Source organism: Oryx dammah, unplaced genomic scaffold (genome assembly GCF_014754425.2).
Source record: "Oryx dammah isolate SB20612 unplaced genomic scaffold, SCBI_Odam_1.1 HiC_scaffold_18, whole genome shotgun sequence".
NCBI lineage: Eukaryota > Metazoa > Chordata > Mammalia > Artiodactyla > Bovidae > Oryx > Oryx dammah.
This window is the reverse complement of record NW_024070202.1, coordinates 47,638,377-47,653,250: the sequence shown is the minus strand read 5'-3', so window position 1 is coordinate 47,653,250 and position 14,874 is coordinate 47,638,377. Positions and strand designations below refer to the sequence as shown.

The 14,874-nt window shown below is 40.6% G+C and overlaps 1 protein-coding gene across 2 annotated transcripts in view; it reads left to right on the top strand.

Annotated features, from left to right (window-relative positions):
- The first annotated feature begins 6,306 nt into the window (after window positions 1–6,306).
- SYPL1 (synaptophysin like 1) overlaps window positions 6,307–14,874 on the top strand; it is a 29,436-nt gene continuing 20,868 nt past the window's right edge. The window contains exon 1 of one of the 2 annotated variants that reach the window (XM_040260815.1): window positions 6,307–6,527. In XM_040260815.1, the coding sequence (XP_040116749.1) occupies window positions 6,459–6,527 (69 nt within the window). In that variant the 5' untranslated portion in view covers window positions 6,307–6,458. The remainder of the gene's footprint in view (window positions 6,528–14,874) is intronic. The other variant, XM_040260817.1, reaches the window with a different exon arrangement.

Genomic DNA, 14,874 nt, shown 5'->3' with positions numbered 1-14,874 from the left:
GATCACGAGGAGGTTCTCCAAAAGAATCCTTTAAATGGCCAACTCTTAAAGTGTATTTAAAGTAAAATTCCATTTACAAAAATTATCTTTACAGTTAACTTTTTAGGAAACAAGCTACTGGATAAAACACTTTTTTTTTTTTTTTGCCTCCTAGAGAAATTATAAACAAACTTACATTGCCATCATTCCATCAGCATCAGATTTTTCAAGGTCAGCTCCTACTCAGGTCTTTATTTTCCCTTTTGTATCACTTAAGAAGATTGGTTTTTGTTGTTGATAAGAGGACAGACGTCCTGGGCATGTCTTGGTCAACACTGACAGTGGTCATTCGGGCGATCTGTTCTCTCTTAATAAATGCCACAGTGTCACTCAGAAGATCATGGTGGTCCTGGTACAAAATCGACAGGGTCAGAATCAGGAGGGAAATGCTTCCATGCATTTCTTTGGGTTTTTTATGTTAGGTACAGGAAGTTCAGATCCTGAGGCAAACCTCTCCAGCTTGCTAAAGAAAAAAGCACTTCATCTGCTCAGTTTACTGTCCCATTTCTATCACACCCTGTTCTCTCCCTGGCAGGAAGGCAGTTCTCTGCACTTGCAAATAGAATAAACAAACTATCCATAGAGAACTAGTGGACATTTTGATTTTTATTTTCTAACTGATTTCAAGAGAGTAAAATATTAGGCTGGTCCAAAATTAATTGCAGTTTCAGACCATGAATTTTAAATTGTTATAACTAGGCTCAAATATATCTTTATTAATCAAAATAGGAGCCATTACAATCAACACATTTTTGCCAATGAGAAATAAGTTCATTTACTCCTGAAGCATAAAAATCCATGCTTTAGGACTTGATGAGCTCTTGGAAAGACTTCCTGCCTTCTGGTTGTGGAAGCGTTTCCCCTGCAAAATGTTGTTGAGATGCTTAAAGAAGTGGTCAGGTGAACATGGCAGATGAGGCAAAACTCTGTAGCCCAATTCATTCAACTTTTGAAACGCTGGTTGTGCGACATGTAGTTGGGCATTGTTATGGAGAAGAATTTGGCCCATTCTATTGACCAACTACAGTTTTTGGTGCATCTCACCAATTTGCTGAGCATACTTCTCAGATGTAATGGTTTCACCAGGATTCAGAAAGCTGTAGTGGATCAGAAGGGCAGCAGACCACCAAACAGTGACCATGACCTTTTTCTAGTACAAGATTAACTTTGGGAAGTGTTTTGGAGCTTCTCAGTCCACTGAACTGGTCATCATCAGTTGTCATATACAATCCACTTTTCAGTGCAGGTCACAATCCGATTGAGAAATGATTCATTGTTGTTGCGTAGAATAAGACAAGACGACACTTCAAAACAATGAATTTTTTGATTTTGGGGTCAGCTCATGAGGCGCCCATTTATCGAGCTTTTTCCCCTTTGCAATTTGCTTCAAATGCCAAATGACTGTAGAATGGTCAACACTGAGTTCTTTGGCAACTTCTTGCGGAGTTTTAAGAGGATCAGCTTTGATGATGTTCTCAGTTGGTCATTGTCAACTTCCAATGGCCAGCCACTGTGTTAAGGCTCTCGTCTCCTTTGCAAAACTCCTTGAACCACCACTGCACTGTATGTTTTTTAGCAGTTCCTTGGCCAAAAGTGTTGTTGATGTTGCAAGTTGTCTCTGCTGCTTTACAACCCATTTTGAACTTGAATAAAAAATCGCTTGAATTTGCTTTTTGTCTAACATCATTTCTATAGTCTAAAACAAATACAAAATAAACAGCAAGTGATGTCATTAGCAAAAAAAAAAAGCAGGAAATGTACATTAAAATGATATATAACATAACCACATTTAAGAATTATTCCAATACCAAATAGCAAAGTTCAACAATGTAAAACTGCAATTACTTTTTCACTAACCTAATACAATACTAAACTTGAAATCTCTATGTAAAATTTAGGGGGCAATCTGCTTTCCAGGGAGACAATAAAACAAGGAAGTTTTAAAATAACTAATTATGATTTAAAATGGCTCAGAATTGGACTCTAAAATTTCCATATCCACCATGTTCCATAGCCTAGGTTACCTCTTCCCCTCCATCCCTGGATATGATTCTGGAACCAGCTTATGACATCTTCATGTTTTGTCTTCATTCCCAAGTCCTGATTTGTCAGAACTACTTCAATGTTAATCAACATACGTAAAGTTGGTACCTTACAAATATTCCCATTAAACAGAAATAAGCCAAAGGAAATCAAATGGTAATGCTCCAGGAAAATTTGTAGATCTGACAAAGCTAGGGCAGGAGCCAGTGGTTTATGCATCTAGATGTTATGCTTTTGTTGTTGGCAGTATTGTGCTGCTGGTGCCAACCTGCTATCTATTCCTGCTTATTGTCACCATATCTGGGATCTGAGATCTCATGACTGACAGGTTTAGAAAAGATCAGCTGTCTTGAACCTACCCGCTAAGGATCTTTCATCTTCTATACTACTCCTATAGTGTTTTTCCTACATGGAAATTTGACCATGTGTCTCTCCTTTGCCTCAAAACAACTCACTGCCAGAGAATAAAGTCCAAACTCCTAGCCAGGCATATAAATCCTTTCCTCCACCCTGCTCCTCCTAATCAAAGCATCAGACATAAATCTGAGGTATTTGGTGCCCCAAGAGAACTCCTCTCTCCTCTGCCACCATGCCCTACCTTCTGCTGCACCTCTGAAGAGAACCCTCTCATCCACCTTTGGAACTCGCCTCATACCTCTCAGGCTTCAGTGCTATATCACTTCCTCCACAAGGCCTTTCCTGATAGGCTTTCTTTCCTCTGAGCTTCCCTCTCAGCAAAATGAGTATCCTAATTCCTGTACCTTCCCTTAATTCCAGGGTCACATGGAAGAAATGACAACAAACAGTCTCTGAAAAATGCAGAACACTACATAAACTCCAGGTTGTGTTATTATAAATGTTATAATACAATAAGCCTTTTTTCTTCAGGAACCTAATTATAGTACCTGTGATCATTATTATGAAATTAGCCTCCACAAAGTAGAATGTTTCCTGTTTATTGCTTAAATGTGAGCTAAACTAAAAGTGGGAATGAGAACTGTGCTTACATCAGCCACAAGCAGATTAAAATTGGACCTATACAGAGAGGATTAGCATGACCTTTAAGGCTTCCCTGATAGCTCAGCTGGTAAGGAAACCACCTGCAATGTAGGAGACCCCAGTTTGATTCCTGGTTCAGGAAGAACCGCTGGAGAAGGGATAGGCTACCCACTCCAGTATTCTTGGGGTTCCCTGTGGCTCAGCTGGTAAAGAATCGGCCAGCGATGAAGAAGACCTGGGCTTGATCTCTGGGTTGGGAAGATACCCTGGAGAAGGGAACAACTCCAGTATTCTGGCCTGAAGAATTCCAAAGGGTCACAGTCAGACACGACTGAGTGACTTTCACTTTTGCCCCACGTGATTTTTCAGTATTTTAGGGTTAGGGTTATTGTATTTCGTATTTTGCAACCTTTCTGTAAATCTAAAATTATAGTTAAAATTTTTAAAGACCTCAGTTTAATTATTTTGAGATTAATTTACTGGGTCCATTGAGTCAGTCTATTGTGCAATTTATACAAATTTAGAGTGATTTCTGTATTTTTCTAAAATGACTGTAGAATTCATCAGTGAGAAGAAAAGAGCTGTGTCTAAACCCAAGACTCAGACTTTAAACTCATGGGTATTAAACACTAACAGATAAAAACTTTTTTAAAAAGGACAAATATTGGTTGAGAATGAGTTATAGTCTCATCTTACCAATAAAATGATCAGGACTCTGTACTGCCATTGACTCTAACTGCCAATGTTACAGTTAGCCAATGATAAGATTTCCCTAAGCACAGCTTCCTCCTGACCTCTTGTACATCCTTAAATCCCAATGTCATATACTACCATAGGTAAGTCTCAACAATACTACGTCAGACAGGGAAGTTTTGCTTTACAAGTATTATTTTCCATAATGAACCTGGTAGAGAGTAGAGTGTGTTGTGCCCAGAACTTCTGGGTCTTTCCTCAGATTCCAAGAACAAATCAGAATATGACCAATGTTATAGTCAATGTTAAACAGTTATCTGAACATTCTTCTCAGATTTTGAACAGTTGTGCCTTCAGTGAGATGCTGTTTAAACACTCTTATTTCTTGAGCATTCAAAAAATTCACAACTATCTGGTTGCCTAATCATATTGTACTTGCTCTGCCAGCCACTCCCAGCTCCTTCTTAGGGAAGTAGGAGCTCCTCTGAACTCAGGTGACTGGCAGAAGCAGTGATGGACTATACATCACCGAGGGTAACAGCTATAGCTCACTCCCCCTTGGTTTTGCCCAGTCAGAGTATATAAATGAATTCTGATAAGTGACCAGATACTATTCTTCTGTGATCTCTCTTTTAAAAGTTAGTGGCACATGGCCAAGCAAGAGAGAACTTAATACTCAAGGCACATTGTCTTAGCACCAATGGCTTCCTGAAGAGAAACAACCATGCCTTCCATTAGTGGGCGTGAACCAGAAGCAGAAGAGAAAGCAAAAAAAAAAAAAAAAGAGGCAGAAGAGAGGAAATAGAAAGTTAAACTTCTCAGAGGCTGAGAAAGGGCCATGTCAATTCCAGTTTCTGAAACCTTCAAAAAATTGGGGGTGGGGGGGAGGAATACAGAAAAGCCCAAACTGGCTTACTACATTAGAGTATATTTTTTATTTACATGAACAAATAAAGCTGCAAAGTGAGCATCGTTCTGACTTGTCAGTGTGTATCTGATTTGGAAATAACATGAGAGTCTAATTTGAATCTTTGTGAATATGAAGCCCAAGCCAGACAGCACTACTAGCCAACTCCAGGGCAAACCCCAAAACCTCAACAGAGTGGAAGTAAAAGTTCAGAAAAACAAACTAAAGAGAATACAATGAGAAGAGTACCAAGGAAGCCAGTATGGAGATCACTACCATGGGAATCCCATAACTGGGTGCCAGAAGAAAATTTTTTAAAAGGGGGTGGGGAGCAGGAGGACCTGAGGTATTCCTTACAGTGGTCTCAGGAGTACTGGGTACTAATGCATGGTCACCTTCCACTGATTCTGCCCTAAGGAGCATCTATGAAGCCTTCTTTTTTGGTAAAAGGAATCTGCACTCATTCACTAGGTATCCACTGAATATAAGGCACTGTGCAGGGATTGAAGAGTGGAAGTTAGGATCAAAAGAATAAGACTGTCTCTGTGGACTGGGAAATTGAAATATGTTCCCTGCATTCTCCAGGAAACAAACAAGGAGGTAAATAGGTCTCAAATGAGAAAGAGTTAGCTTCTTAGAAAGAAGGTCAGTAACACTTGAGCAAATTCAATGGCGAGGAACCTGCTGACTCATAGATAAGTGCTTGGAAAATCAGTATACATAGGTAAATAACTGGAAGCTGGTATATTGAGATTCCATTGTGCTAGATTCCTTTCTTCCGTATTAGGGGTACATGATGTTAGTCCCCTTACCATACACTCCAAAAGGCCAGCATTTCATCTCCAAGAACTTCCAAGATACTAGGGAAGCCAAAAAGATCATTTCTTCGGGGCTCCGATAACTGGGTGCTAGAAGGTAGGTGTCACCTAGGCGACTCTCAAATGGGGAGCAGCAATTAGCCTTCTGTAGAGACTCCAAGAGCGTCCCACGTAGAAAACTTGACTGACAGGGTAGGAGAGGTGACTAAGTGGGTTTGAAGAAGCCTGTCGGACCAAGTCTTTTTCTGTTAGGTATAACCTTTTTTGTAAATCGTTCAACCCTGACTCCAATGGTAAGTTTGAAAATAAACAATTTCCGTAAGAATATTTGATCAATCACGTTCCTGAGAGAGACCCTGTACAGCGTGGTCGCTCAAAGTCCGTTGTTCTGCAGTAACTTTCCATCATTTTAATAAAAGGTCTCTAACACCAGCCTTGAATCGCGCCTTCATTTGTGTCAATGTTATAAACCTAGCTAAAACATTGGGAAGAGTGACGGGAAGCCAGTATAATAAAGCTGTTGGGCCAAAGCCGTAGGTTTCCGGTGGGTAGTTTTCGCTGCGAAGCCGTGACCCCAGCTACGCTGGCGTGGGACTGAGCGCGCGCATGCGCGGCAGGAATCCGAGCGCGGAGGCTGGACTTGAGGGAAGGGGGCGCGGCGCACGCAGCATGGCGTCCAATATCTACTTGGTTCGCCAGCGGATCAGCCGGCTGGGCCAGGTAAGGCTCGGGGAGGCACCGCCCCTTCCCTGCCTGTGTCCGCCCTCGCCTCCCGCGCCCGCCCCTCTCCGTCTCCGCCCCAGCGCCTTGGCAAGCGGCTCAACCGCCGCCGCCCCGCCCCGCGGCCTCCCAGGCCCGCCTCCCGGAGCCGCCCCTCCTGCCCTTCCTCGCGGCCGTGGAGCTGTGTCTGGTCGGTCCCCCTCCTCCGCCTAACACGCTTTCCCTCCTTCCCTCAGAGGATGTCCTCCTTCCAGCTCAACCTCAACCCGCTCAAGGAGCCTCTCGGCTTCATCAAAGTCCTCGAGTGGGTGAGTGCAGCCTGCGCCGGCGAGGCTGGGAATCGCGTCGCCGCGCCCGCTCCGGTTCCTGCTCCCCTTCCGGCGCCCTCTGCCAGGAGACTGGGAGCTCTGGGAACTGGGGCGCAGCCCGCCCCGCACGGGCCGCGAAGCCGCCTTCGCCCCCGGGGACGGGCCTGGACGGGACTGGACGCGCGGGGAGGGGAAGAGAGGCCGAGGCCTGGGCCTGCGCGGGGCGGGGACGCTGCGGTCGGCGTTGAATCACGAGTCCCTCGGCTGCCTCCGTCCCAGGCGGAGCCCCGCACCCCCACCCCTACACACACACACCGAAGCTCTCCTCTGGGTGTCCCCCGGAGAGTGGGGGTTCAAATTTCTCTTTGGCTTCACAGCTTTCCGCAAAGGAAGAGAAAACTTCCTGTTGCGGTCTAACCGAACCCGGCGGGCTGGAGTCGCGCTCAGGCCGGCAGGCGCTGCCTCTGCGCCTCTAGTAGAAGGGGCCAGTCAGTGCATTTCTGTCCCCTGCGGACTCGAGGCCGCGCTCCCTCAGAAGTTGCTGTGCCTCATCCAAGTGATTTGACGAGCTCTTGGGTCTTAATATGCTTTTAAGATTGGATCCAAGTTAAAAAGGATAAAAATAAACTGGGACAGGGAAGCGGGCGGGGGGGGGGGGGAAGCTCCAAACAAAATGCGTTGTTAGTCGGATCCACTGAAACACACGTTAGGAATCCCAAGTTGGGAACACAAGTTAGGAATCCAGTTTGTTTTAGGTATTTCGCAGCAGCATCCTGCAGTCAGCTTTCAGTCCTTCCCTGGGGACACTCTCAATCATTAACATCAAAGCAGATTTATTACTTCGACCTTGGTAATGATCACTTTGGAGAGCTTAGTGAATACACCAGGCACTGCCTTCAGAGTTAGTGGCCTGCTACATATTCCAGTGCTGGTTTTCAGGCTCGTATTAATAGGCAGCTGGCATCTGTTCAGCGTGCAGGCAAGTTGCTTTTGTAGCCAGCAATATTTACATCCGTAACTCTTCAATCCCGTATGTTAATGATAAAATGGTGAAGAAAACTTAGATTTCCTGTTTTAAATAACCTGCGGAGGTAACACAGAAACTCAGATTCTCTAAAGAATTGCTCAATCTGATTTCCTTCCTATACCCAAAGTTTCCTGTGTTTCCCCCAAAGTTTTACTTGGTGTTTTCTGAAAACTGTGCTAATTTCACACAAACGTTTGCGTTAAAGACACCTAAATGTACCTATTTAGGGTTCTATAAACATCTGTCCAGATTTAAATATAAAGAGAATTATATTTGAGTATATAAAAATTTTACATTGCAAGAGGAAAAACACAGGGCTAATCAAATACCAAGTTTAAGGAAAAAAATCTTACACCTAGTAGTTTAGTCTTCTTGAGGATTATAATTAAACTCATAATTAATTTAAAATTTCACTTAAATGAATTCAGTTGTTTATATTTGTGCTTACAATATTCATCAATCTTTTTTAATACAACTTTTTTCTTAATATTTTAAAATATTAGTGGTAAGTTTATTAGTGATCATAGGTGACATTTTTGAAAGATACCCTTTTTAAGCTTAGGAAAATACTACTTTCAGTTTGAACAATTCATTATTATACAGAGACTCTTTCATGAAAAGAATATCCATTGTTGATGAGGTAGAGAATTATTTATTCAACAAATATTTGAGTATGTATTATATACCAGTGCTGTGCTAAGCACTAACAGACAAATGGTGAATAAAATGTGTTTTTTTTCTCATGACCTAATAAAAGACATGAAAACAAATATAAATATGCCCTATGACCAATACTATAATAAAGTTATAGGTTAAGTGTAGTAGGTGAAAGGAAGGAGAAATAAAGTTGCTTGGAGGTGTAGAGAGGATTTCATAGACTCAAGAACTTGTTCACTTGGGGAATGGGTGGGGAATGGCTTTCTAGGTAAAGAAGAGCTTATGTTCAGTGGTGTGAAAAGCTGAAGCAGCAGAGCCCTATTTGAGAACTTAAGTAGTTGAGGTTGACTGCAGTCTTTACCGGGAGGGAGATGGTAGTTTGAGATGATTCTGAAAGGTTTCAAATAGTTTGAATAGTTTGGAGTTTATTCTACGAGCGAGTGGTTCTTAACCCTTTGGGTTAACCTTGGATAATCTAGGCCCTTAAGAGAATGCATACATGCAGGTACAGAATTTTGTATTGTTTATTGTACAGCTTCCACTTAAGACCAGAATTCCTATTGTGTGTAGTGGATTCACTCATTCAAGAGTAAATAAACAAGTGGATAATATAATTAGATTTGCCTTTTAGAAATTTTTTTTTTGGTCAGCAGTGTAGGGGATGAATTGAAAAGGAAAGGCCATAATTGAAGAAAGGGAAATCTATTGTTGGAAGTATCAGTTCCGTTTGGTTGCTCAGTGATGTCTGACTCTTTGCAACCCCATGAACCACAGCACACCAAGCCTCCCTGTCCATCACCAACTCCTGGAGTTCACCCAAACCCATGTCCATCGAGTCAATGATGCCATCCAACCATCTCATCCTCTGTCGTCCCCTTCTCCTCCTGCCCTCAGTCTTTTCCCAGCATCAGGGTCTTTTGAAGGCCTAAAACTAATCGCAGTGGAATTAGAAAGCAAGAGGTTTAGAAATTAGAATATATTTATGTGTTTGCATGTGTTTAGTCGCTAAGTTTTGTCCATCTCTGACCTCATGAACTGTAGCCCACCAGACTCCTCTGTCCGTGGGGTTTTTCAGGCAAGATTTTGGAGTGGGTTGCCATTTTCTTCTCCAGGTAATCTTCCCCATCCAGGGACTGAACCCGCATCTCCTACATTGTACGGGAATTCTTTTTTTTTTTTTTTAACTCTTCCTGAATTTTATGTATTTATTAATTTTTAATTAATTTATTTAATTAGAGGTCAGCTACTGCAGCCAGGAAATTAAAAGATGCTTACTCCTTGGAAGAAAAGTTATGACCAACCTAGATAGCATGTCCAAAAGCAGAGACATTACTTTGTCAACTAAGGTCCATCTAGTCAAGGCTATGCTTTTTCCAGTAGTCATGTATGGATGTGAGAGTTGGACTGTGAAGAAGGCTGAGCGCCGAAGAATTGATGCTTTTGAACTGTGGTGTTGGAGAAGACTCTTGAGAGTCCCTTGGACTGCAAGGAGATCCAACCAGTCCATTCTGAAGGAGATCAGCCCTGGGGTTTCTTTGGAAGGAATGATGCCAAAGCTGAAACTCCAGTATTTTGGCCACCTCATGAGAAGAGTTGATTCACTGGAAAAGACTCTGATGCTGGAAGGGATTGGGGGCAGGAGGAGAAGGGGATGACAGAGGATGAGATGGCTGGATGGCATCACTGACTCAATGGACATGAGTCTGAGTGAACTCTGGGAGTTGGTGATGAACAGGGAGGCCTGGCGTGCTGTGAATCATGGGGTCGCAGAGAGTCGGACACAACTGAGCGAGTGAACTGAACTGAACTGAACTTTATAATATTGTGGTGGTTTTTGCCATACTTCAACATGAATCAGATACAGGTGCACGTGTCCCCCCATCCTGAACCTCTCTCCCACTTCCCTCCCCACCCATCCCTCTGGATTGTCCCAGAGCACAGGCTTTGAGTGCCCTGCTTCATGCATTGAACTTGCACTGGTCATCTATTTTGTATAAGGTAATACACATGTTTCAGTGCTGTTCTCTGAAATCATGCTACCCTTGCCTTCTCCCACATAGTCTAAAAGTGTTCTTTACAGCTGTGTCTCTTTTGCTGTCTTTCTTGCATATAGGGTCGTTGTTACCATCTTGCTAAATTCCATATATGTGAGTTAATATACTATATTGGTGTTTCTCTTTCTGGCTTACTTCACTCTGTATAATAGGCACCAGTTTCATCCACCTCATTAGAACTGACTCAAATGCATTCTTTTTTATAACTGAGTAATATTCCATTGTGTGTATGTACCACAACTTCCTTATCCATTAGTCTGCCAGTGGACATCTAGGTTGCTTCCATGTCCTAGCTGTTGTGAATACTGGGCAGGCGAATTCTTTACTGCTGAGTTACCTGGGCTTCCCAAGAATATATGTGTAGGATGAAGAAAAGGCAGGGCTCTAAGATGACTGCCAAGCTTCTGACTTGGAGTAGTAGTGGCATATCTGTCTAAGACAGGTCACTAAGGAAAAGCTGCAGATTTTAGGTAGAAGGTCAATAAGATTTTGGATATATTAAATTTGTGGTCTCTTTAGAGCATGTAAGTGGCGGTATTCTGTAGATATATAGGTCTAGAATTTAAAAGAAATACAGGCTGGAGATTCAGCAAATATTTGATTGCAAAGGAAAAGGGAATAGTTAAGAGAATGGAGAGAAATAACCTCACCGTTACAGATATTTTAAGAAAAGAGTACTCAGCAATATTAGGTGCAATGTGAAAGAAAGTGAAAGTGAAGTCATTCATTCATGTCCGACTCTTTGCAACCCCATGGACTGTAGCCCACCAGGCTCCTCCATCCATGGAGTTTTCCAGGCAAGAATACTGGAGTGGGTTGCCATTTTCTTCTCCAGGAGATCTTCCCGACCTAGGGATTGAACCCTGGTCTCCCTCATTGTAAGCAGATGCTTTACCATCTGAGACACCAGGGAAGCAGATTAGGTGCAATAAGTTAAGTAAAATAATTACTAAAATGCCATCTCTTGATTTTGGTAATTAGTAGGCTTTAATAAGAGCAGTTTAGGTAAAATCAGAAACCAGATGATAGTAGGCCAAATGGATGTATGTAAGAAAGAGCATACAGTGAGGGTAGACCACTATTTGACTGTGAAGATGGGAGAGAATGAAAGTGTTAGTCACTCAGTCGTGTCCAACTCTCTGCGACCTCCTGTAGCCTGGCAGGCTCCTCTGTCGATAGAATTCTCCAGGCAAGAATACTGGAGTGGGTTGCCATTCCCTTCTCCAGAGGCTCTTCTGGACCCAGGGATTGAGCCTAGGTCTCCAGGATTGCAGGCAGATTCTTTATCATCTGAGCCAGCAGGAAAGCCTGGGTGGAAACCTATTTTAAAGATGGGAAAGATTGAATGTGTGTGTACACTGTAGAGAAGAGAGTTTTGAATAGAAGGTTTAAAACAGAAGCTGAGAGGGATAAGACAAAGTTCCAGAAGAGAAAGGCCCATAGCAGGAATTTTTAAATGTGTTTTGAATGAATTGTTGAAGTTTCATAAGGTGTTGAAAGATGTATGAGTTGCTTCTAAAAATAGTCAATAAGTTTACAAACAAATATAAAATCTAGATAAAGGCTATTTATTATAAATATTACTATCAGAATAATTCTCCAAATCAGTTTATCTTTAATAAGATTCTAGAAAATGTTAGGCTAAGATGCAGTCTGATAATATGTAACTTTCAAGGGGTTACAAATCTGAAGGCCTCAGAGACATGAAGACAAGTGCCCAGTAAATATTTATTGACAGGATAAAAATCCAGTTGCCAAAGCAGAAGCATTTCTACTTTGCTTCTAAACTGCAGCTACTATGCACACGCACACACACACACACACACACACACACACACACACACACATATATATGTGTATATATATATACATATATAAAACTGTTGTTATCTCCATGTTACTGAGGTTTAGAGAAATTAAGTAACTTACCCAGTATCCCATGGTTGTGATTACTATATCCTAGACACAAAAGTCTGTTCTTAGGCTTGTCAGTAACTTCCATTTGTGTTTCTGATTGGTCTTTTAATAAAGTTAATGAAAAGATTAGCAAAAATTTCAAGTTTAAGAAACAAAAATGTAAGATTCCTAATGTATTTTTTTCTTCTTACATTTATGTTTCTACTAGATCTTAGAAGAGATCATTATTGTTTAGTCCCTCGGTCATGTCTGACTCTTTTGCAACCCCATCGCTTTGGGGTAAATTATTCTCCAGGAAAGTTAGTGTGAAAAACAATGATTAAGAAAACATATAACCATTTGAGCATTACATATGTCAATTTGTTTAAACAGCATACTTTCAGAAATAGGTGCTAGTTTATATAGAATAATCATCCCAAGACCACTAAGATTTTTGTAAACAGGGACCATGTTTTATTATAATTTTGTGTTTTATAATATAGCACAGAGGAACACAACAGAAAATACAGATCGTATTACAGAGTACAGGGGATGAGGCATATTTAGACTGATGTTTGTTTCATGCATTTGCTTAATACTTAAATTTTTAGGCCATCAGTCTATGACACTGACTGCTTTTTAAGAAGCTTAATCTTTCTCTTAACCTTGCCATTTGTGTTCACTTTTTTTCTCTATTGTGGAAAGGGAAAAGGATTTCAAATGGTATTTTGTGCCTAACAGATTGTCTCTCTGTACATGTAAAATTCGGAATAGACTGATTGACTTACCCCTGCCTTTTCTCTCTGTTTCTTCTACCTGGAATCCTCTCAGTGTTTACTTTGAACACACTGATGGGATATACAAAATGTTTTTTCCATAGACTATATATATATTTATGTTGTGTGTATATATATATGTATATATATATAGTCAGTGCTTTTAGAATGCACAAACATATACACATATGCACTTACCTCACATAAATAACAATCTCTGATAAAACATTAAAGGGAAATTTAAGGTAACGGAGCAATGCTTTATTATAATAAAGTGTTCTCAAACACTGGTCTCAGAACCCCTTTAAACGCCTAAATATTGAGAACCCCAAAGAATTTTTGTGTATGTAGGTTATAGAAGTCAGTATTTACTATGTTAGAAATTTAAGCTGAGATTTAAAAAAATTTTTTTTATTTTAAAATAATCACTTGAAAGTTAGAGTACACCAGTGACAACAAATGTGGCTGGTTTTTCTTAAAGTGAAAGGCTCATTCTATTCATTAAAAAAAAAGATCTGACAGATATCTGAGTCTGAATAACTATATTATGTTTATTACTCATTCTTTCAAGTAAAACTCATATTCAACGACAAAAGTGACTATTTCAGGGAACAACTCAGTTGCTTAAATGTTCTCCCTGGAGACAACCATTGTATTTCGGTATGCAGTAAAAGTGATTTTTGTTTGTTCATTTGTTATTGAAGTACTATAGTTAATTTAAATTGTTGTTTTAGTTTCTGGTGTACAGCAAAGTGATTCAGTTACACATACATATATTCTTTTTCATTTCCATTATAGTTTATTACAGTATATTATAGTTCCCCGTGCTAAACAGTAGGACCTTGTTGTTTTTGTTTTCTATAGTAGTGTGTATCTGCTGATCCCAAACTCCTAATTTATTTCTCCCCGCCTCGGTCTATCCAAGTTGCTGCAAATGGCATTATATGCATTATTTCATTCTTTCTTATGGCTGAGTAGCTTTCCATTCTATTTATAGACTACATCTTCTTTATCCATTCATCAGTCAATGAACATTTAAGTTGCTTTCATATCTTGGCTATGTAAATGGTGCTGCTACGAGCATTGGACCACTTTCAAATTCGAATTTTCTCCAGGTATATACTCAGGAGTGGGATTGCCAGATCAATGGCAACTCTGTTTTTAGTTTTTTTAAGAACCTCCATGCTGTTTTTTGTGACTGCACCAGTTTACATTCCCACCAATAATATAAGAGGATTGCCTTTTCTCCACATTCTCTCCAGCATTTATTATTTGTAGACTTCTTGATGACTGCCATTCTGACTGGTGTGAGGTGATACTACATTATTTGCAGTTCTCTGGTAATTAGCGAAGCTGAACATCTTGTCAGGTACCTATTGGCCATCTGTATGTCTTCTTTGGAGAAATGTCTATTTAGGTCTTCTGCCCATTTTTTGATTAGGTTATTTTTGGTTATGGAGTTGTGTGAGCAGTTTGTATATTTTGGAAATTAAACTCTTGTCAGTTGCATTGTTTGCAAATATTTACTCACAGTCCTTAGCTTGTCTTTTCAGTAGTAAAAGTATTTGCACATCTTGTTTCATCCCACAGAATTTTAAGAAGATGCAAGAGTCAGGATTTAATAAAAGTAATAATTTTTCTGTTTCATCAAAGACACTTTCAAGTAAAACTGGCTTTTTTCATTAACTGCAAGTGCATGGCAATGAACTGACAGTTTGATGCTTTTGCTGATTCTTACTGAAGCCTAGCAATTTTACCCATCAGTGCTTTTGTGTCAATCAGCACAAATGTCAACATAGTGTAAAAAGCAAATGATGTAATAATATTGTGAAAATATTTTTTACCTCACAGACCCCTTGAAAGAGTCTTTGGTACTCCTTGGGATCCACAGACCACACACACTGAGAATTGCTTTTCTAATACAGGGTAAACGTCTT